We start from the raw sequence: 23,228 nt of genomic DNA, 5'->3' as shown, positions 1-23,228 counted from the left end.
GACTCTGCTGGTTCAGACCTGAGGAGCAGGCTCAAGTTTAGTGGGACCTTTCTAAGGAGGTTTTGTCGGAATTCCACAGGACCCAGTTTTGAAATAGGGAGCAGGAAGGAGAAGGGAACTCCACCTATGGAGTGAGTTATAAATGCCAAGGACTTTGATGTACATCATTTTAGGGAAGGCAGACATACACCTTACCCAATATTGTCATCTTCATCATATCTGCAATCAGCAGCTTTATTTAAGTAACTGGAAGCAAAATCTTAGTACAAGGATTAGAAGATTATATTCTTTTTTAGTGAATGGATTTATTCATACCTGTGCCTTTTATAATCTTGAACATAATATATACTTATATAATATTAACAAACATAAGCAAATCTCCAAGCGTGGTGGCTCACGTCTGTATTCCCAGCTACTCGGGAGGCTGAGGCGGAAGGATCTCCTGAGCCAAGGAGGTCAAGGCTGCAGTGAGCTGTGGTCATGCCACTGCACTCCAGCCTGGATGACAGAGTGAGATTCTGACTCAAATCAATAAAATATGAAATAAACAAATTTCCTTATGTTATATATGAGAAAACAAATTCAGAGAAGCAGAATGACTTGTCCAGGGCCATACAACTGGTATGTAGCAGGTAAAAGATTGCAATCTAGTTGCTCTGATTGCAACTCAAATGCTTTCTGCAGTGTCACAGTGATGCTTGGGAAGTAGATTCTGACAGCTGACACTTCCGCCTGAGATGGGGAAGTGAAAGCAGATAAGACAGAATGTCAGCAGCAGACTAGGAAAGGTCAAGGAGATTCAGGCTTTCTGCTTCCATCCAGTTCTGCTTACCCTTTTCTGGCACCTAAGACTTTGCTGAAGTCCCTGCAGGCATTCTGATTCTAGGAAAGTCTGTTTAGGTCTAGGATAGGGGCATGGCATCATGTGGTCAGCAGGGATTGACTTCTTCTCTTGAATAAGGTGTACCTGCCCCCTGTGGAGTGGGAATGAATGGAGCCTCCTGAGTTACAAAGCGTCCCCAGGCTCCCGAACAAACTCACTGGCCTAGGAAGGCCCACTCTGGTATGAAGTGGCTCCCGTAAACTGGGTTTGGTGAAGTCAGTTCATTTAGCAGTGAGATTGGTGTGGGCCGGAGTGGGTTACTGGATCCTTTAACCTCAAAACCAGCAGCTCACTCCTCAAATCAGATGTAGCTCTAGGCGGAAGGTTTTTGTACAATCTCATGCTTTAGTAATGTACTTGGTTTGGTGAAATAATCACCTTAGTCGTTAAGTAAATTCATTTACCAAGGCGAAAGAGTAACCTAGATTTCTGAAAGGTATCGAGTGCCAGACAAGGTTCTCTTTCTGTTGTCTCCTTTGATCCTGGCAACCCAGAGAAGGAGATACTGTTCTACTTATTTTATAGATGGGGAGACTGAAGCTTAGAGAAGTGAAGTGACCACATACCTAGGAAGTGACAGAGCCAGGACTGGAATCAGTATGCACTGCTTTCCTCAAAAGCACCAGCTGCTAACACCAGGGTCAATCCTCACCTTGAGGCGTTCTGCCATGTATTAGTTACTGATAAATATGGGGTATATGCTCCCGTCTGCTTACTCTAATTCCACGTGTGACTGCTTCCCAAAGGAATTCTTTTCCCATGGCCCCCTACTCCATTCTCATTCATAAGTATTCCCTTCCTCCCTTTCTGGAGCTATTCTGATGATTAGTCTCTTCCTCTCTCCTCAAGTTCCTCTCATGTATTTACTTTTGTCTTTTCTTAAGCCCCAGCCTTAAGTATCTGAGTCAATGGCAGGGGAGATGTGGGCCTTGTCCGGATGGGAAACCCACCCTTCCTGTGCCCCACCCTGGTTTCCAAGCCTGTGACCTAAAGTCTGCATGCAGTGTGTAGGAGGAAGGGTTAGAGGATTTGCAGCACGCATTTTCTGAGGATCTGCAGATTTTTCAGACAGGAAGGTAAGAAAATCTTGGGACTGCAGGTCCAAATTTTAAAAAATGATTAAAAGAATAAGATAATCCATTGATTGAGTAGCATGTCATGTCACCCCCTTGATCTGTGTTATCAACCATGCTGTACCACAACCTGTACAATAGTGGTTATTACCTTGTGAGTGAGAAAACTGGGACTCAGTGGGGCTTTTCTGATTAAAACCTATGCTCTTGGTTTTACTGACTCACTCCTGTCCACTGCCAAGAATAGCTGGAGGAAGGCCAGACATAGTGGACACACTGCAAATGGATGATGTCCTGCTTCTTGAACTTGCCATTGTCCTAAAGACGTGTTTTGGAGCTAGACCACATCATCTCCATCCTCACTTCCAAAAGAGATTTTCGGTCCATGCCTGCAGAGTCTCCTATCAGGTCATTTCAACAGAAATGAGGGTGTAGCCTTTGGCTCTGAACCCATTGATTTTGGTATTGTCTATCATGACCCAGCCTTGCCTAGGGCACTTAAAAAGCACCCAGATTAGTTTTTTATGGTATTCAGTGACTTGCTTAAAACAATTTTAATTTTTCGCCATTGCTTATACTCGTATTTTCCAACTGTAATTCCATAGGTGTTCCATAGAAATTACATTCTATGAAAATATTGATTAAAGGTCAAATAAGTATTTTTTCTTGCAGGTCCTCTCAGAGCCTTTAGTAATCTTATAAGCATGACAAGTGACAAAAATGAGTGAAAAAAAATGTTTAGGACATTGACCAGATTTTGTTTTTTTTTTTAAAGACCCTTAATAGTCCATGGAATATGGTTTTGGAAAGACTGGCCTACTGAATAAAGGCCAGGTTGCTTAGTTTGATCCTCGAGTTCCTTCATGAATGGGACCCTGCTTTTCTCTGCAGTTCTGTTTCTTATGACCCCCCTACACACACACACACACACACACACACACACACACCCTCTTTTTCCAGCTATACTGAACTATTTGTAGTTATGGGGAACTTTGATGCCAGGTCCTTAAGCCATTCCTCTGTAAGGAATATACACCCGTCACATTTGTCCCCTTAACTCTCAGCAAACACTCACTCTTCTTTAGGATTCAAGTATCCCTTCCCCTTAGTAATAGAGCCTGGCCCCCTGACTTCTTTCACAGCTGCTATGAAACACATTAATGCACTTACTTATGTTCTTGTACCTTCATCTGTATGCTCCATAGGGCAGGAATTATAACTTATTTCTTTGTCCTTAGCACTTTTAATAGCGTCTCACTTCTTTGTTAATTTTTTTTTTCTGGTGAATTTCACAGAAATAGTCTTTTAGGTAATCTTTAGAATAATTATTTCAAGTTTTCTCCACATCTTTTTAGGATGTTCTGGGAATCTGATTGAATTTACATATCACCACCTGAGTTTAAAAGTTCAGTGTTCTTATAAGTCAAAATTCTAGCTCTCTTTCTATTCAAATTGTCCTTTATGTTTCTAAGCAGTTCTCGGTAAATTAATTATTATTTATTTAATCATATTTGCTATTATGATGATTTTATCTCTTTTTTTGGATTTTTAACATTTTGAGACATGAGAAAACCATTGGTTTTTTTCACTTATTTAGCAGCTAACAATATCAGTGCCGTCCCTCACCTGTTTTTCATTTGTCCCTCTTAGATTTTTCAGTAACACATTTCTATAATTTCAAAAGAATTATAACGTTATCTGCTATCTTCCATACCTGGCATTTTTGAAACATATTTCCAAGTCATTGAGCATTCAGTCCTAGACACTTATGGCCAAGAGTGGTTTCTGGATCCTCCCCTCTTCTTGCTCCTTAAGACTGACTGCCGGTTTGCCTTGTCCTCACGACTAAAAGAAGGTGTCCATTTGTCTCAGGAAGGGCAAAGTCATGCCTTTGCCACTGTCACGGTTCTATCTTTAGGCCATCGGCCTCCTCCCTCGGCTCTCTTCCCCTTTCTCCTGCCTCTCCAATTGCTTTGATTTGTAGTCGCAAGTTTCTCTTGTCCTCTTACCTCTTCCTCCTCATTTCTCAAGTTCCCACAGGAACCTGGGAAGTAGGTTGTGCTCAGAGGTTAGAACGGAAACTGCAGCAAGATAACTTCAAGGGGACAATGCTCAGTTGACGTCATTTCAACTTCTTAGCTTCAGCCAGAGGTGGTTTTTTTTTTTTTCCTTCCATTTTTCTTCAGGTTGCTCTTCTATCTCACGCAGTCTGGTGTCTGTCAATCTCTATTTGATAGTTCTCTGGCATTGTCTGGTTGTTTTATGGATTTCCTTATATTATAATTGAAAGTTCATAGCTCTAGGTGATGACTTAAAAACTTGTCCTTTGATAGAGTTGCTTTCTTTTGAAGTAGAAGGATTTTTGTGAGCATCATAACTTCCTTTTATCATGGTAATTTTTATTTCTATGACAATGCTGAGAGATGGGTAGTATAGAGAATGCACATCTATAATCCCCAAGGAAACACACACATGTGTTAGGTGAGTTGTCATCATTGTAAAAAAGATACCTTTACTAATTCGGGTTACTGTCCTCTAATTAATTTCAATCAAAAAGATAGGCCAGGCTCAGCGGCTCAGCCTGTCATCCTAGCACTTTGGGAGGCCGAGGCCAATGTTGCCTGAGCCTGCAGATTCGAGACCAGCCTGGGCAACTTGGCAAGACCTCATCTCTACAGTGAATAAAAAATTAGCTGGGCATGGTAGCGCATACCTATGGTTCCAGCTTCTTGGAAGACTGAGGCGAAAGGATCACTGGAGCCCAGGAGGTCGATGCTTGGGTGGCTGTGAGTGTGCCACTGCATTCCAGCCTGGGTGACAGAGTGAGACTCCAACTAAAAAAATAAAATAAAATAAAGGAGAAGGCCAGGTGCAATGGCTCATGCTTGTAATCCCAGTGCTTTAGTAGGCTGAGGCAGGAGGATTGCTTAAGGCCAAGAGCTTGAGACCAGTCTGGGCAACATATTGAGACCCCCATCTCCTAAAATTAACTGAGAGTGGGGGTGCTCACCTGTAGTCTTAGCTACTTGGGAGGTTGAGGCAGGGAAATCGCATGAGCCCAGGAGTTTGAGGACGCAGTGAGCCAAGATGGCGCCACTGCACTCTGGCCTTGACAACAGAGTGAGACTGTCTCTTAAAAAAAGAAAGAAGGAAAAGAAGAAGAGAAAAGAAAGCTATCATTTATGAAGTACCTATTATGTGCCAAGGAGGGTGCTAAGGCCATTTATATTTATTATTTTGCTCAGCTTTCCCTAGTTTATCTTTCTTATTTTTTAGTGTGAGAACTAAGGCTTAAGGTCGTGTCCAGATGGAACGCTCTATCTACAACATGCTGCCCAAGATCCAGATGGCTCTATTTAGCAGATAACACGTAGTGTGTGTTGGCCCAGGGTTGTAATCCATGTACATGGGGAGTCACTTAGTGTCTGTTCATTTTGTCTCCTCCCTCCAGCTCTACCTTCAGGCCCGCTTCACTTGGCGCGGTGCCCGCCTGCTCCGGCCCCTCCTGCAATTCACCTTGATCATGATGGCCTTCTACACGGGACTGTCCCGTGTATCGGACCACAAGCACCATCCCAGCGACGTCCTGGCAGGATTTGCTCAAGGAGCCCTGGTGGCCTGCTGCATAGTAAGTAGCCTCTTGTCCTCAGTCTACAAGCAGAACCTGGACTGTTGTTGGTTAAACGTTTCTAGCTCAGTGACTGAAGCTAGAATCCTCCTCGTTCCTGCTCTCTAGTTGGTGTCGGAAGAGCCACCCCACCCTAGGACCCCTTCAGTAAAATGATAATTCCTTCCTGCTTCTGCCTAGCTGAAATTTTGATCCGATAGGGTCTGTAAATCCCCTTCTCCAGCAACACAGAAGGTTTGCCACAGAATGTTGCAATTGGAAGAGATCTTAGATATTGTCCAACTTGCTCACGCTGTAGATGGGGAAATTTAGGGAAGAAACTTACCCCAGGTCACATGTTAACTTAGCAGCAGAGTTGAAGACTCCTGACTCGAGTACTCACATGCTGTTCTGGTGGACACTTAGTGTGTTGTGGGACTTCTCGGCCTCTTGGGAAACATCCACCCTTCCCTGTGTGACCTTTGGGGTGACTTAGTCACACCCTAAAGTGTTGTCTGGAGATGAGGAGGTTTGCTGAAGGCTAAGCTTTTCCGTTGCACATCAATTTCCCACCTTGGGGTGGGCCATGTGCTAATTTGTTCCACAGATGGGTGGGTTACCTTTTCATGTATTTCATCTCTGACTCCCAGTGAAAGTGGGATGAGGCACACCACCTCTTTGAGTCTCCATCAGTATGTGCTGCTCTTCCTGCCTGCTGAAAGTCTGGGGGGCTTATTCAGCAAACATGACTAAGCATGCTGTGCCTTCCTGGGCCCTACTCAGAGAAGCTCACCCCAGTCCAGCAGGAATCCCAGACTACAATAATGGCTGGATGTTTAAGCACCACACATGCAGGTTGTATTGTTAGTATTGTTCTTGCTCATTCACAGTAAGAATCACGAACAATAGAGAGCTCTAAGCTAGCTTCTTAGCCTTTCCTGGTTTCTATGCTGGCTGTGGGCCCATGTCTTTCTCCACAACCTCTCGCCCCGGCTCCTCTGTAATAGCACTTCTGGGCGACAGAGTGAGACTCCAACTCTAAAAAAAAAAAAAAGAAGAAATTGTTGATGGGCATCACCCTTCAGGCTGTAAGGGGCAGGGACTGTATGCAACATATATGTTACTCTATCCATCTTACCAAGGCCTCTAGGGGTTCCTAGCTCAGAGTAGGTAAATGTGTGCTTAATAAGCAAAAAGCCAAAATCAATTGGTTGATCTAACTTTTCCTGAGAACACTGTAGGGAGCATTTTCTTGAAGGCATAGAGAGCGGTGAATAAGGCTCAGCCCTTGTTCCCAAGGCAAATCCCATTCTTGCTGCTTGCAAGTCCTGGCCAAGCACAGGGGTTACAGTGCAACTGGGGGTGGGAGGGCTGTAGTAGTGACATGTGCAGGGGCTTCAGCGGGCAGGTGAGGACTGACTTCAGTGTGCAGCAGTCAAGAAGAGAGATGGGGCACGGAGTGGGCACTGAGAAGGGAGGAGCATCTGAATTGCCTGCCGGCCTTGGACATGGAGTCCTACCCTAAGGGACTGGCGGTTGTGATGGCTTTCTTCCTTGCTTTCTTTTTCTTTTTTAAAGTAAAGGCCAAAAGGGAGTGAAATTGGGGGAGCAAACCGTTAATGAGAGCAGCTGCCACTGACCAGCTTGTTCTCTGGTGCCTGGCTCTTTAATGTGAGGTGACAGTGGGGGATGGGTGTTTGCACTGAAGGGTAACCCTTTGCTGACTGTGCCCTTCTGAGCTTTGCTCTCAGCAGGAGGACAGCCCGTCAGGGTCTGCTGTTGTGTTTCCTTCTTGGCGCCACTGTCCTAATTGGAGTCTCCTGCACCCCCAATTAAAAAATTAAAAGGTGGGGGATCTTTCTTAGCCTTCCTCTCTTTTATATCCTAGAGCATTTAGAGTGTTCGGGAGGACCAAGGCTTATTTTCAAGAAGTGCAATGAGGGTTCTGATGTGTGTTGTTTGGCTCTCGCTGACTCTGGCACTGGACAGGAATTAGGTCCAGGCATTTTTAAAGGATCTACTCTGTGCTGGCACATTCTAGATGCTTTACCCATCGACTTGTTTCAGCCACATGAAGCCACTTTACTATAGCCATTTTACAGAAGTAACTTGGGCTCAGAGATGCCTTAAGTCATCCAAGGTCAAAGAGCTAGTAGATGGCCACCCCAGGAGTCTAACTAACTCACAGCTGTGCTGTCTGTACTCTGTAAGGAGAGGAAGTCCCTGAAGCTGAAGGCTGCCGGAGTTAACCCAAGGCAGAAGCTGCACAGACAGCTGCTTCAAAACTGTGTCACAAGGTCCTTCCCAACCCTTTGGGCTGATACTGGTGTTGCTTTGAGTTTGAAAACCTGTTTTACAAGGTAAAAGTAGTTTGGCAAGGGTGATAGATATCTTCCCTTCCTTTTTGCCCTCTCAGCTGTGAAAATGAGAGAACGTGGACTCAGTATCATGTATTGTTTTTCTCCAAATGCCAAACACGCAACCTGGTGCTCCGTAGGACCTCATGGTCCCAAATGACTTGGAATCACAGTACTGAGAGATTGATTTCATTGAAGTGTCAAGAGGCCAGGACAAGGAAGTGTCCGGGAGCTGTGGTTTCCCAGCATAAAAGTTTGGGAATGCTCAGCTGGGAGAAAAGCAGGCAGTATGTCCCTTTGGATAGGAGGATCCCAGGATTCTTTTGTTCTAGGTTTGATTGTGAGGAAGACAGAAATAAAGTTCAGGACCCTGGATTGAGCCAGAGACAGGAAGCTCTATGAGGAGGCATGGAAACCCAGAGACCATCTGATGAGGACACTGGGTACCGGGAGAGAGAATTGTGAGGATGATGAAGAGATTGACCTCATGGTATTGCACCTTTATCAGGGACTTTCCCCAAGTTGTGTAGGGTCGCTCTCACAGTCCAGGCAGAAGTCTGTGGCCTTGGCTCTGCTTGTGCCACGTAGCAGAACTTTCTCCCAAGAAAAAGGGTTGCTGTCCTGGTGATTCCTAGAAAAAGTCACCTCTCTTCTTACTCATGAATGTGGCTGTGTTGAATGGTTCTTGAAGCATAGAGACATCACCTGAAGATAGGAAGATCAAGAAAGAACAAGCCCAATATGATACAAAACCACTGCGTGGGGTATCAAGAATTGCAGAACCCATTTTCTGTTCTGCCAGCAGGTTCTCCTGAGCTGAGCCTCTATGGCCTCCCTGTTCACCGAGGTGTGACATTTAGGGAGAGCTCATTTACTCCGAGAGAAGATGGAGAAGCTGTAGGTGATCCCAAGCAGCCTAGCACAGAGTCAGCGCTTCAAGACCCAGGTTTCGAAGGGCCGACTCTCCCCTCCTCGCCATCCCTTCCCCTCCCGGCATGCCAAATCTCTTGACGTTTTCCAACCCCCTAAGTTCTCATCTTAGAGAGCGGTTCCCTTTGATGGAGTGTAGTTCTAGTTTTGCTTCTCCTTTGACAAAACCTTCTGTGGTTGCTGTAACAAATCACCACAAACTTAGTGACTTAAAACAACATAGATTTATTTTCTTACAATTCTGGAGGTTAGAAGTCAGAAATGGGCCTCAGTGGCCTAAAATCAAGGTGGGCTGGCAGGACTACATTCTCTCTGGAGACTTCAGGGGAAATCTGTTTCTTTGCATTTCCTAGCTTTCTGGACCTTCCTGCATTCCTTGGCTCGTGGCCCCTTCCTTCTCCTTCCTAAACCAGCAGCATAGAATCCTCAGATCTCTCTCTCTCTCTCTCTCTCTCTCTCTCTCTCTCTCTCTCTCTCTCATCTCTAGTTCTGCTATCACTTCTTGGTCTATGACTCTAATCCTTCTGCCCCCTGTTACAAGGCCCCTTCTTATCACCTTGATGATCCAGGATCATCTCTCCATCTCAAGATCCATACCTTAATCTCATCTGCAAAATCCATTTTGTCATGTATGGTAACATCATTAACTATTCTGGGGATTAGGATGTGGGCATCTTTGGGGGGATGTTGTTCAGCTTTCTACACATCCCCCAGTCCCTGAAGATAGTACTGCCTCACTTTCTTCCAGTGCTCCTATGGCCCTTTGCACATTCTTTCTGCCATGGCTTTAGACCTGTCCTATCCACTGCCTGCTCATAATGTCTAGTCTCCCCTACTAGATTTTGGGAGCCTTGGTAGCAGAATCCATGGCTTTATCTTCTGGTTATTTATTCTCAGTGCCTAGTACAGAGGCCGACACACAATATGTGCTTGATAAGCATTGGGTAAGTGGTGAGTGATGAATTAACTTGTGGCCTTGGGCCAGACACTTCCCCTCTGAGCCTAGGTTTCTCATCTGTGAATTGAACTTAGAGGCGCTGTAGCTCCATGACCTTTTCACCCAGAGAGTCTATGGCACAACTGACTTTGTAGTAACTGCTGCTGGTGCAGTGGGTTACTCTAGATTGCTGGTTCAGTCACGGCAGAGCCTTGGGCAACAGGCTGTGACCGCTGAGCACCTTTACTTGGGTCTGTTGAGGTAGATCCTGTCACAGCAAATCGACTTGTCTAGACAAAAGTCACATGCCAGATGGGAGTGGGTTTGGTTTCCTCCCCCATTGCTCACTGATTGAATACTTTCCAGAAAGGGAAGACAAGGGGAGTCAGCACAGACAGAAATCCCACAGTGTCATGGACTCAACACGATGAGATGGGCACCTAGGGTGGGACAGGCCTGCACACCGATGTGCATCTTCAGCAGTGTGGGCAGAAATACGCAAGATAAAGGAGGAAACCGCAGCCCAGGTAGACCAAGAGGCACTTGGGCAGACGCAGTCTTACCCACATGCACCGATGTCCACTCTCTCTCGCCAGAACTCAGAGCCACAGACACACGTAAACGGATGACCAAAAACAGGCATGCATGGACTCTCAGACCCCTCCCACCCACACACTCACCAAGTCACCCCCACCAAAGTGAACTCTGCAGTTGGCCTTACCCAAGGGCCGGGACTGGGACGAAGGAACAGACATCGGTTCATTTCCTGTCTGGTGACAACTTGCATATCTGGTCACCTCCTCCCTGACCCTCTCACAGATGGCAAATTAGGGGGCCCTGAGAGGGGTCAGAGGAGGGCCAGGCTGCCATTGCTGTGGGTTCGGCAGAGGAAGCAGCTGCTCGTGAATTTCATAAATACACAGCAGAGTCTTTCCTGGTTTTCCTCTTCCCAGGGGGTGTGGCTCGGCCAGTGTGTCGCTCTTTTGTGTGCTGCTATCTTCCTCCAGATGCAAGGAAGGGCGAGGGCATTCTTTGTCTGTGCTCCTGTGAGGTGACCTTGGGAGGAGAGACCAGCAAGAATGCCAGTGTGAAGAAGAGCTCAGTCATGACAACCCCTGCAAGAGGAAACTGGTGCAGAGAGAGGGTGGGACACGCCCGAGAACACACAGCGGCAGGGTAGGGACCAGATGCCTGGTTCCTCCATCTCAAAGGACTAAAACAGTAAATTCCAAGCGTGTTTGGTCTTTGCCTTGTATTTGGAAGATCTTGTCCTTCTCTGACAGGGGAGATTCCCATTTATTCCCTTTGGATTTATTTCAGCACTGCTTAGGCACAGGGGAATGGATGAAATGACCTCTCAAATCTCTTCTGGTCCTGCAGAAGTCTAGCTCTTTACTAGGCCCTGAGGCTGACCTTGGCTCCCCTGGCCCTCACTCTCAGGTGGGCTGGAATGTGAATATGGGAGAGAGAAGGAAGCAAAGGCAGAGGTAAACTTTGACCTTCAATAAATGAGGAGTGTTTCTTTGCAGAACTCTATAGTTTGCAAAATACAGTTGGGCTTGAACCACACAGGGATTAGGGATTCCATCCTTCCGTGCAATAGAAGATCCAAGTATAACTTCTGACTCTCTAAAAACTTAACTACAAATAGCCTACTGTCAAATGGTAGCCTTACTGAAAATATAAACCATCAATTAACACAAATTTGATGCGTTGTATGTATTATATACTGTTCTTACAACAAAGTAAGCTAGAGATAATTCTCGTGGTGACCACCCAGAAAGTTGATTTGATAACTTGGTAATGGCTTGAGTCTGATCTTGTAGGGACAGACACGTAAACAAGTAAGTGTGATAGAAGGGCACAGCCGCTGGGATGGATATGATGCTGAGGACAGTGGGGTTACAAGAAGGGGGTAACTAATTCTTCTTGAGGACTGGAAAGACTTTCTTGAGTAGGAGACTCTTAAAAGATGACTGGACATTTGCTGTAAGAAACAAAAGATAAGGAAGGGAATTTCACGCAGAAGGAATAGCACAAAGGCTATTCGATGAGGATGTGGTATGTTTTGTGACTTTGGAGATGTAGAGCAATGAAACTTGTGAGGTAACGAGGGGAGGGGGGCTCAATGAATAATAGCCCTCTTCTCCCTTTCAGCTTCAAAACTGGAGAATTTCTGGGAGTGGAGCCCCCTGCCTTTGACCAGCCTCTGTCATCCTTGGGTACCACGTTCCTGAGCTCCAACTCCCACTGAATCTATACCCCACTGATTGAACTATCAGTCCCCTGTGTTCTCCTTACCAGGTGCCTTCCTTCATGATAACCTAGGAGTCGTTTTCTGGAAGGCTACTTGGCAGAGCAAAGATTCCTGTTCTTCTCCAGAATTGCCCACAACTTTGCTTTGTTCATTCTTAGAGATGAGGGTTGTTGTTGTTGTTGCCCAGGCTGGCCTCAAACTCCTGGGCTCAAGCGATTCTCCTGCTTCAGCCTCCCTAACAGCTGGGCCTACAGGTGCACACCACCATGCCTGGCAAGATTTCCCACAACTTTTCTTTATTTTGCTCCTCCAAACCCTCTTTCTTTTGTGAGACTAACTTCCTTCGTGTTCCTCAGTAGCAGTGATAATCCTTAATGGTGGTAACTAAGGTGGGATTTGAATAGTCCTTCATTGTTTTTTTTTTTTTGATAACATTTTCACGCAAATACAGGACAAGACCCATTGTCTGAAATCTCTTTTATTTTGATTACATTCAAGACCACATAAGAGTGTGACAGCCTGGGTCACACTGTAATAGCAATTTGGGGACTAGATCCTACTGCCTGACTCTCAGTGACACTCTTTCCACCTCATCATGTTCCCTCTCAGATACACGAAGGAAGTCACTCAACACAAATGCTGACAAATTCCCAGTGCCAAAAGCTGCTGAAAGCCCTTTATTAAGGTCAAAAAGTAATGACTGCAATTGGGTAACTCCATCTAGTCAAAAGACAAAGGCGTCAAAGATGGCTTTCCTTTGGACAACACTTATTGTACTTGGGGCATAAGGTGAGCAGGTCCCAAGGCTTTCTCCTCCAAAGAAGGTTATTTTTTCTTTAATCTGTGAAATTGTTCAGTATGGTAGACCAGGAAGCCAGAAGGAAATCCCAAGGCCTAGGCATATCATGCCCTTTGTACTCACCAGCTTTACTGAGTTGCAATTTCTGGGCTCTGAGCAGAGATGACTCAGCACAACTCATGCCCTCGAGTAGTTCACAGTCTAAATGAAACAGCATCTAAAGCGTCATGTCTTACAGCCTATGTCCTAATGTTAAGATAGAAGGTCATTAAAAGTTCAGTAAAAGCCAGGCTCGGTGGCTCAGCCTGTAATCCCGCGCCTTTGAGAGGCTGAGGTGAGTGGATTGCCTGAGCCTGCAGGTTCGAGACCCGCCTGGGCAACTTGGCGAGACCTCATCTCTACAATAAATAAAAAAATCAGCTGGGCGTGGTAGACGCACCTGTAGTTCCAGCTGCTCGGAAGGCTGAGGCGGAAGGATCGCCGGAGCCCAGCAGGTCAAGGCTGCGGTGGCCAGGAACAGCCACTGCACTTCAGTCTGGGCAATGGAGTGAAACTCCAACTCAAAAAAAAAAAAAGTTCAGTACAGATACCAAAGAGAGAAGATCAGGGCAACTCAAGGAAGGTATAGTGATGCCTTGTACAGATAGAGGAGCCACTCTCAAAAAGCTAACAGTCTACACACACAACCATGCAATGGCAGATCTAGGATTTGAGCCCATCTGTTCATCTCCATAGACTGCTCCCTAGTGGCTCTCTTAACTTCAGTCTGTACAACAAATACCTATAAAGTTTATTAAAATGCTGATTCCTCCAAGCACAGTGGCTCAGACCTGTAATCTCAGCACTTTGAGAGGGGGAGGTGAGAGGATTGCCTGTGTCCAAGGTTTCAAGACTAGCCTGGGCAACATGGCAAGAACTCATCTCTATAGTAACTCAAAAAAATTAGCCAGATATGGTGTTGCACACCTGTGGTTTCAGCAACTTGGAAGGCTGAGGTGGAATGATCGTCAGAACCCAACAGGTCAAGGCTGTGGTGACCGTGAGCATGCCACTGCATTCCAGCCTGGGCGACAGAGTGAGACTCTGACCCAATAAACACACAAACACACAAACAAACAAATAAATAATAAAATACAGATTCCATATACCACACTCCCAGTAGATCTAAGAAACTGTGGTCCCAGAAACTGCTTTTTCAAGACGTACCCAGGTAATTCTGAAGCAGATGATTTGAGGACAACACTTGGAAACGTATCAGCATAGATCACTCTCAGCTTTTTTGTGACTCTGAGATTCTGAAGCTCATTTGCTTTTATAGCTATTTGCCCTTTGCTGGCACCTAAGCTCAATGAGAGCTTATAAAAATCTCCACGTATAAGAATGTGGCTTTTTTCAAGGAGTTGAAACACTCAGAGACTCATTTAGAGGACAATTTTGTTGTCATAATCTACCCTTAACAAAATGACCCTCAAAATTTGCTGACTCAGCCATTCACAGCAATGGAAGTGCAGACCTGGCTACTAACCAGATTTCTTGTTTCTGGCCTCCTTGATTCTTGGTGAACTTTAGTCAGACCGTACCCCAGCAGGGCTGAACGGTGTGCGCTTGGGGAGGTGGGGAGGGTGGACATTTCCGGAGCGGGTGAATACCGACAATAAGAGCATAGGAAGCATCTTTTTTTTGAGTTTGCTGACTCTTTCCTGCAAAAGGTCCCAGAAACTTTGAAAGCCGATCCCGTTTGTCCTGTGGAAAACTCCCACCAGCACTTGGTCTCTATATCTGGCCTGATATGTGAGCCTTCACACATTCATTCATATTCTCAACCATTCCTAGTTTTCCCTCTCTCTTTTTCCTTTTACTAATTTTTTTCTTATCTTCTCATCACAGTGCGTGGGGTTCACACAGCTGAGCTTGTCTTGTTTTTGTGTGTTCTTGCTCCTGAAGGAAGGGCTGCATAGTCTGAAGTGCTTGGGTAAATTACGAAGGGTTAGGAACCAAAAAAACCCAGAATGTATTTATAAAAAAGTGTATATTTATTCTTACATGTTCAAACTTCGGTCATCTTCAAAGTACTCTGCATGATGCAGTGCACCTATCGAGACTTTTTTCCACTGCTCAAAACAGTTTTTGAACTCAGTTTTTATGCCTTTTAGTGTTTCTGCCATTTTGTTGTTGTTGTTTCACCTCTTCTACATCGGTAAAATGTTTCCTTTTGAGGACTTTTTTCATCTGGGGAAACAACAAAAAAGTTGCTCAGGGTGAGATTGGGTGAATAGGGAGGGTGGGTCACAGGGGTCATGCCATTTTTGGCCAAGAACTGCAGAACACTCAGCTTGGTGTGGGCAGGTGCACTCATAAATCACCCATCAAGAAATGGGCAAATGCGTTGAAAGAATCTCCACACACACAAAAAAACTCACTGAGTCTGAATGCAGCTTCTCACAGCAATGCTAGCTGGTACACTGCCAGTGGGTTTCTAGAACGCTTATCCTTTATGGAAAGGAAGCCTATACTAAAAGGGGCCCACCCTCCAAAAGACAATTTCATTTTGGGGGGGATGCTTCCTCATAGATCACTTTCCACCCTGGGATCACAGAATAGCCTTCCATTCTGACTCAGAAGGAGGTCCATATCACTTCCCGAAGACAATGTCAGAGGAGCCGAAACGTTAGAAGGCAAAGGAAAGCAGAGCTATAACTTATCCCCTAGCATAGTTATTCAAATGTTTAAAGTTTTTATGGAACAAGTGCAAAGATTTCTAGAGCTGAAAACAGAACTAGAAAGAAACGCGTTGCCTCCCCCTGCCCCCATGCCCATCCACACGCATATGCACCACCTCTACCAACTGCCATCCTGTCCTCACACTTCAGAATCTATCCCTGCGTCTTTGGCATCACTACATGGCCATTGTTCAGGACTCATGCTCTCCTAGACTCTGCAATCCCTTCCTTTAGGCTCACTGCATCCTACTGACCCCATCGCCATTGTAGATACCAACATGTAGATACCAACATGATCTTAATGCAAGTCTTTCCAATGTGGCGCTGCCAGCTGAGGCCTTGACAGCGATTCCTAGAGCCAAAGAGATGAGGTCTGAATGACCTAGCGTGTCCTGGGAGGCTTTTCCAGATCTGGCCTTTCCTCTCCAGCCTCATTCACCTCTCTGCCCTAGACACACTAAGCTTCCTGCAGCTCCCGAACATTCTGTACTCTCTCACTCCTGTGCCTTTGCACACGTTGTTCCCTCTGCCTATAATAACATTCCTGGCCTTCACCATCTGGCTAACTCTTTATCCTTCAAAGCTAAACCTCAATTGTACATCCTTTGGGAGAATTAGACCTGCTCCCCACCCCTTCCGTCTGGGTTGAATGCCACATTCTCTGTGCTTTGTTAGCGCCCTGGCTTTTTCTCTGTCATAATTCTTCATATGCTGTATTGTGGTTGTCTATTTACCTGGCTGTCTACCTCACTGGCCTCCAATAAGCTTCTGAAGGATAAAGGACTTACATATGTTCTTATATGTCTCATATATATTCTTCTTTATATTCTTGAAACTTAACACACAGCAGGAGTCCAGTAAGTATTTATTGATTGCATTCATTCATTTTTCAAAAAAAAATTATGAAATTCAAAGAATTGGAGAAATGGAATTGAAAGCCAATTTTCTGAGCAGCGTAACTTAGAACTCTTCTTAGTGGTTAGAGTATGTATAGTTTGTTTTTTGCCAAGACTGTATTTATTGTCTAGTGTGTTCTTTCACACAGCAGAGAAGATCTGTGGAGTAAGACTGTGGGCTGGGAGTGGGTTTATTTCTAAGACCTAAGACACAGACTTAATTTGTATAGACCCTTCCCAGCTTGGGCCTCTGGGTTTTCTTTCTGGGTGGAGATCATCTTCTGTAGGAAATGGAACTGTTCCAAGCCAAGAAGTTTTTACTTTTACTAGTTCTTTTTTTGTGTGTTCTGCTATTCAAATATTAGGAAGACTGGGCCCTGTTTGAGTCTTGACAGGATTATGTTTCATGATCCCAAAAAAGTGTTTGTGTAACCTCAAGCCACATTGAAAGCGAAATACAGCTGAAAGTGGGATTCTGCTGGACCTGACTCAACTTTTCACCTCGCTACTTGGCTGCATGCATGCGGCGTTTGAGTATGTGGTTCCCCCTCAAGTCCGCAGGAGTTGTGTGTCAGTAAGCTGTAAGGCCAGAGTGCTTGTTTCCCAGTACGTACAGAGAATTTTCAAAGTTCAACAGCAAATATTCACTGAGCCCATGGTATAGGCAAAGCCCAAAGCTAAGTGCTATGTATGATACAGGGTGATTATCACTAGGGCTCCAATCCTCAAAAATCCTCCCATCTAGCAAGAAATACCAATAAGCAAAGTTTTGGAGAGATAAGACAGCATCATGACTCTAGATCCCAGTAATTGCATGCTTTGGTGTCCAGAGCGTTAGCGAGAGGAATGCTTTTTATTGAACTACGTACCAAACATACGTTTAGGTAGTTTCAAGTTCATTATTGTCTTTAACCTTCATATTATTCCTATTTTGTAGTTAGAAAATGGAAACTCTAATATGTCGTGGACGTGAGCCCAGAAAATTAAGTTGGGAAATAAGCCAGTAGATTGAGGTAGTAGGTTTTCAATATCTTGAAGAGGAAAGTATTTGTTGGGGTTGGGAGAGCTGTCCCCTATTAATCTGCCCTTGGCAGATGGGATGAAGTCAGGGAGAAAGATCTCTAAGAAATTGGGGCTGTAAGTGTCCTTATTTCATGACTGTAGCTGCTAAATTGGAGTAAGTAGATTTGAGAGCCAGGCATGGAGGGATTGATTGAAGCCTCTTCCTTAGAGACAAGGATGAAAGGGAGGATAATTTTGAGGTGGAGAAGAGGACATTGTCCCAGCACCTATCAGATGGTAACATCGTCATAGTGCAGTGGCATGAGGCCACTGGGGGAACAGGGACATGTGGAGATGGGGTTGGGGTAGAGACGAGATGAAAAGTGTAATTGTCTACACACTGAGCCTCAATCGAATCTGTTAGTATTTCCTTATACTGGGAGCACTCTAAAACATTTTCTTAGACTAATTGCAAAGAAATTTCTAGCAAGGGAGCCTAGAGCTTCTTGGTGGGTTATGCACAGGCCTTTTTTTCCCCAATTCTCAAGTTTGACTCTGACTAGGAGACAAATCTCAATCTCTCTCTCTCAATCTCTCTCTCTCTCTCTCTCTCTCTCTCTCTCTCTCTCTCTCTCTCTCTCTCTCTTTCTCTCTCTTAAGTTTTTTGGGTTTTTGAGTCAGGGTCTCACTTGGTCACCCAGGCTAGAGTGCAGTGGCACAGTCACGGCTTATCACAGCCAAGAACTCTTGGGCTCATATGTTCCTCCCATCTCAACTTCCCAAGTAACTGGAAGTTCAGGCATCTGCCACCATGCCTGGTTAATTTTTAATTTTCTTTTTTTTTTTTTTTGGACTAGAACTCCTGGGCTCAAGCAATCTTCCCTCCTCAGTCTCCCAAAGTGCTGGGGTTACAGGCGTGAGCCATCACACCTAACCAAGACAAATTTATCTGTACCATAGTTTTCACTGTTCAAACCTCTTAGAAAAGAGAGAAAAGGCTTAATTTTTTTCCTTTGCAAAATGGTACATTCAGTGGCACTCAAGTGGTAAATGTATTACCATGTTACATGACTTGGCTAATATATCATTTTTTGTGGTAGCTTAGACACAGCCTAACTTTTTTTATCTGTTTTTAAACATTAACAAAAAATATAATTGTTAAATGTTTCAGTAGATAATACATGTAATAGGTGGAGCATTCCAAAGGTACAATAGCCTTTACAGTGACCGAGAAGTCTCTGTTTCACCTTTGTCTTCTAACCAAAGCCCAGTTCTCCTCTCTCGGGTTTACCAGCGTCCCAGTTTCTTGCTGTGATTTTTCTGGCACTTTGTTGATTGCTGTGTTACTACAGAAGAAACACTATGGAAATCGATTGAACAAATAATTCGAGTCCTTTCTATAGCCAGGTCCAGGTTTGCTAGATCCTTAGTTTTGGTGAAGTCTTATTAAGAACTTAATTTTCTTGCCTATCATGTGGCCAGAATGAAGTCCCAGTGCCATCATTATTAGTGAGCACATTACCATCAGCAGGACAAAGACTTTTCAGTTCAAAAAGCTGCTGGACATAGGAACTTTCAAAGTGTTTCAGTCCCCATTTCAAATCCCAGCCATGTGTTTCCTATTAAATTACATGACTGATAGCTGCCGCTTACGGTTACTTAATACAAACTCCTGTGGCTAAATGGCTCAAGTGCATGTCTGCATATTTATTTTGCTATTTAATACAAAGCATAAATTTTTCTTACTCCAGTAGCTCGTCAGGTCCTTGAATCTTTCATCATAAGCTCCTTAAGGCAAGAACTATGCCTGAGCCATCCTCAAACTCTTGCAAGTGGGCGTCCAGTAAATGTTTCTCAATGATTCTGAGAAAGACGCCGTGAGGTCACATGCCCAGGAGGAGGAAAGATGCTGGGAATGAGCGATAGGAGATTTTTCATTGACCTCTCCTCCTGGTTAGTTGCTGACTCCCTCAGCAACAAGACCCTGGCTTCTTGACCCCCCATCAAATGGTTGCTATCACTGGGTTTTCAGGAAAATGTGGTGACCACTACTTCCTTACTCCAGCCCCTGCTGGTAGGAGTTCACACTGGCTGATCTTTCTTGGTTACACCCTGGATTCCTTTGTGAGGAAAGGGAAAGTAGCATGAATTAATGACTGCGACTAAGTATGACTTGCTTCCTCTGTTTGGGAGCTTATCTTTGCTTGCTGTTCATTTGCCTTGAGAAATAAGGGCATGCAGGTTGCAGATACTGGATTGAGAATTTGTAGAGCCGGGTTCTACTCCCACCCCTGTTATGCAATGTGGGGCATGTCACTGCCCTTTCCTGGGCCTCAGTTTTCTATCTGTACAGTAAGAGGTGGATGATATGATCTCTCTGGACCTTCCCTATTCAAAGAGTTGTGACTTGGGGCCCCTTTTCCTAAAGTCTGTGCTCCTCTGACCTTCACTTTGCCTTTGCTTATGCCCAGAACCCAGATGTCAATTACTGATTTGGATCTCTGATTTGTACTTCTAGGTTTTCTTCGTGTCCGACCTCTTCAAGACGAAGATGGCACTCTCCCTGCCTCCCCCTGCTATCAGGAAGGAAATCCTTTCACCTGTGGACATTATTGACAGGAACAATCACCACAACATGGTGTAGGTGCCATCCACCTCCTGAGCTGTTTTTATAAAATGACTGCTGACAGCAAGTTCTTGCTGCTCTCTGATCTCATCAGACAGTAGAATGTAGGGAAAAACTTTTGCCCGACCGATTTTTAAAAAGAAAAAAAAAATGTTTTACCTTGTGGCCTTCCAAAATAGGTAGTGTTCACCTATGTGGAAACAACAGCAAACTAACACCAAGTGCCGGAGTCCTGGATGTGCAATTGGTTTAGGTGTTCATGTTCTAGTGAGCACGGGCTTGTTCAGGAACAAACACTAAAACGATTTGAATAGAGGCTGCTGGTCACCTTTTGTGACCTGAGGCATCCCAGGCCTGTGAGAAAAGCTGAAATTCATATTGTAGCACACGATGCCAGAAATAGCACTGAATCAAGAAAGTAGCCATGGGCAGGGGCTGCCCTCTTGCCTCTCTCTCTGTCCATCCCATTCTACTCTCTCCTGTGACTTTGGGTCAGGAAGTTTTGTCCTGTTTTTGTTTTGTTTTGTTTTGTTTTTAATATAAGGAAAGAGCAAGTTTGCTCAGTCAAGCGATCGATCCCAAATCCAGATTCCAGTCCAGAGGCCTCATCACTTCCCCAATCCTATAGGCCAATAACCACAGTCCCTCACATTAGCGATTAGGAGACTCTTTGTGGATGGGTGAATTTCACAAATAGCACAATTTAAGAAGAAATAGAGGGCACAGCCCTCACCTGTCTCCTTTTGACGCATCCTCTTGTGACGTTGAAACGCCGACTGCAGGATGCTGATATTGTTGTGTACATCAATCACCGGGCACTTGCACACTCTTAGAAACAGACTTCGGTTACTGCCTTCTCCCTTGAAATCCTTGCTGTGTGCCTACCAGGATTTTCTGTGAGGGTCCGGGGATGAGCAAAGGCATGGCCTACCACCGGCTGATGGAAACCAGCCTTCTTCTGTACAACAGATGGGAGAGTGAAGGGGGCAGAATGAAACACGAGCCAACCTTCTGGCTCCTCCAAGTCAGAAGGAGCCAGGGTAGTGGGCAGTCTCATGCCTGAGAGGCTATCCTTCAGGATGATGGAGCTGAAGGTCTTTGTGGACGTTGGCTCTTGCTAAGCTGGGTAAAGCACTATTGTCTTGGGGTTGACCCCTAGGGCCGTTCTTGGTAGCTTCTGCTGGGCAGAACACTTGGGTTAAATCTTCGTAGAGAGTTTTCCTCATCCCCTATCCATAAGTGTCCTTCCGAGCAAGTTCCCTCTAGGCGGTAGACAGGAACCCCTTCTACTGAACCTTTGAGGAAAGGAGGAAGGAAAAATGATTTTAGATCTTGGATGCAAACCTTTCAAAGGGCTACATGTAACCATATGGATCAACCACATGCACATCCTTACTACAGAATCCGTCCTTTCATTTCAACTTATAGCAAGCTATGATTTTTATATATAAATATTATATAAATAATGTATAAAACATTAAAAGTTAACTATGTAAAATATTATTTCTGAAACAATTTTAGCTATATCCACTATGATTATAAACTGTGTCTCGACCTGTGTTATTTACATTAGCTGCTTTAAAAAGCATTGAGTTAATTTTTTTTAATATCAACTAAAATATCGTAGTTCTGTGGTAGACATTGTTTTATAATGAGAGAAATAACTGCAACTAGAGAAAACTGTATAAAAACATTAAATTGTCAGTATTTTTGTAAGGTTCCATTTTGTAAAGAGAATAATATTCAAAGACTTTTGTAGCATACAAAGTGAAAACTTGTATCTGCGAAACTGTACTTGTATTAAATGTGCTTTTTAAATAAAAGCTCGTAACACAACTAATTAAGGACTTGGAAGCGTGGGATGTTTGAGGGATGTTTGTCTCAGCTGTGTGGGGATGGAGGAGGGCATATGGGCTGACCTCTTTGAATGGGCTTGCCTTGTCCCAGAGCACTGCCTCCTGATGCTTTTGGTGGGAAGTACGGCAGTCATCGCATAGATGCTGATATCTGTGCTATTCTTTCTTTTTCTTTCTCTTTTTCTCTTTTCGAGTTGGAGTCTCACTCTGTTGCCCAGGCTGGAGTGCAGTGGCATGCTCACGGCCACCGCAGCCTCGCCTCGACTTGCTAGACTCAGGGCATCCTTCTGCCTCACCCTTCCAAGTAGATGGAACCATAGATGTGCACCGCACCACCACACCTGGCTAGTTTTTTATTTGTTCATTGTAGAGACGAGGTCTCACCAAGTTGCCCAGGCTGGTCTTGAACCCTTGGGCTCAGACAACCCTCTGGACTCCACCTCCCAGAGTGCTGGGATTACATGTGAGCCACTGCACCTGGCTATTCTTTCATCTCTGAAAGCATGGGATGTTTGAGAGATGTTTGTCTCAGGTGTGTGGGGATAGGGAAGATGTGGGCGTCATGACCTCTTTGAACAGGCTTGCCTTGTCCCCGGGCACTCTGCCTCCTGATTCTTTCGTTGGGAAATCCTGTGGGCCTAGCATAGATGCCGATATTTACACTTTTCTTTCAACTCTGAAGTCCTGTTTGCACAGTGAGGCTCTGGCTCTACTCTCACCTCAGGATCTTCTAAAGACCTTTTGTATTCTAAAGGGGATTTTCCATCAGGAAGGTAGGTATTGTGGGTCCCCCAAAGGCAGATAAGGAACCGGTGCTCTAGATAAGGTGCCCTGCAGGAACTGACAAAGGGAATCCTGTACACAGCTCACATCAAAGGAAGAAGCGTGCACGGGAGGGGGAGAATGGCATTTGGCCCCTTCCTTGTGTCTTCCCAACCTGGACGAAAGGGGGAAGCTGAAGTTCACGTGTATTGAGCACCTGTGTGCTAGGCATTTCTGCCTGTGTTCCTTTTGATCCTCACAGCAGTTCTTAGTTTGAGAAATAAGGAATACTAAGGGATTGCAAAGATGAAACAACTTGCTTAAGTTAAATGTCCTACGTTATAGGACTAATCCAATATTAGTTGTCTCTGGCTGCTGTAACGAATTACCACAAATTTAATGGCTTAAAGCAACACAGATTTATTATCTTACAACCTTGGAGGCTCTAGGAGAGAGGCTGATTGCCGTTTCCAGCCTCTAGAGGCCACCCACATTCCTTGGCTTGTGACCCTCTTCATCTCAA

General features: G+C 44.8%; 1 protein-coding gene across 1 annotated transcript in view; it reads left to right on the top strand.

Moving 5' to 3' along the window:
- Nucleotides 1-21,927, top strand: part of PLPP3 (phospholipid phosphatase 3) — a 44,998-nt gene extending 23,071 nt beyond the window's left edge. The window contains exons 5-6 of the mRNA XM_008053053.1: nucleotides 5,408-5,584; nucleotides 19,980-21,927. Of these exons, the coding sequence (XP_008051244.1) occupies nucleotides 5,408-5,584; nucleotides 19,980-20,105 (303 nt within the window). The 3' untranslated portion in view covers nucleotides 20,106-21,927. The remainder of the gene's footprint in view (nucleotides 1-5,407; nucleotides 5,585-19,979) is intronic.
- The last annotated feature ends 1,301 nt before the right edge of the window (nucleotides 21,928-23,228 follow it).

The sequence above is a fragment of the Carlito syrichta genome, unplaced genomic scaffold (assembly GCF_000164805.1).
Source record: "Carlito syrichta isolate Samal-C Ts95f unplaced genomic scaffold, Tarsius_syrichta-2.0.1 Scaffold287800, whole genome shotgun sequence".
Taxonomy (NCBI): domain Eukaryota; kingdom Metazoa; phylum Chordata; class Mammalia; order Primates; family Tarsiidae; genus Carlito; species Carlito syrichta.
This window is presented reverse-complemented; position numbering and strand designations above follow the sequence as displayed.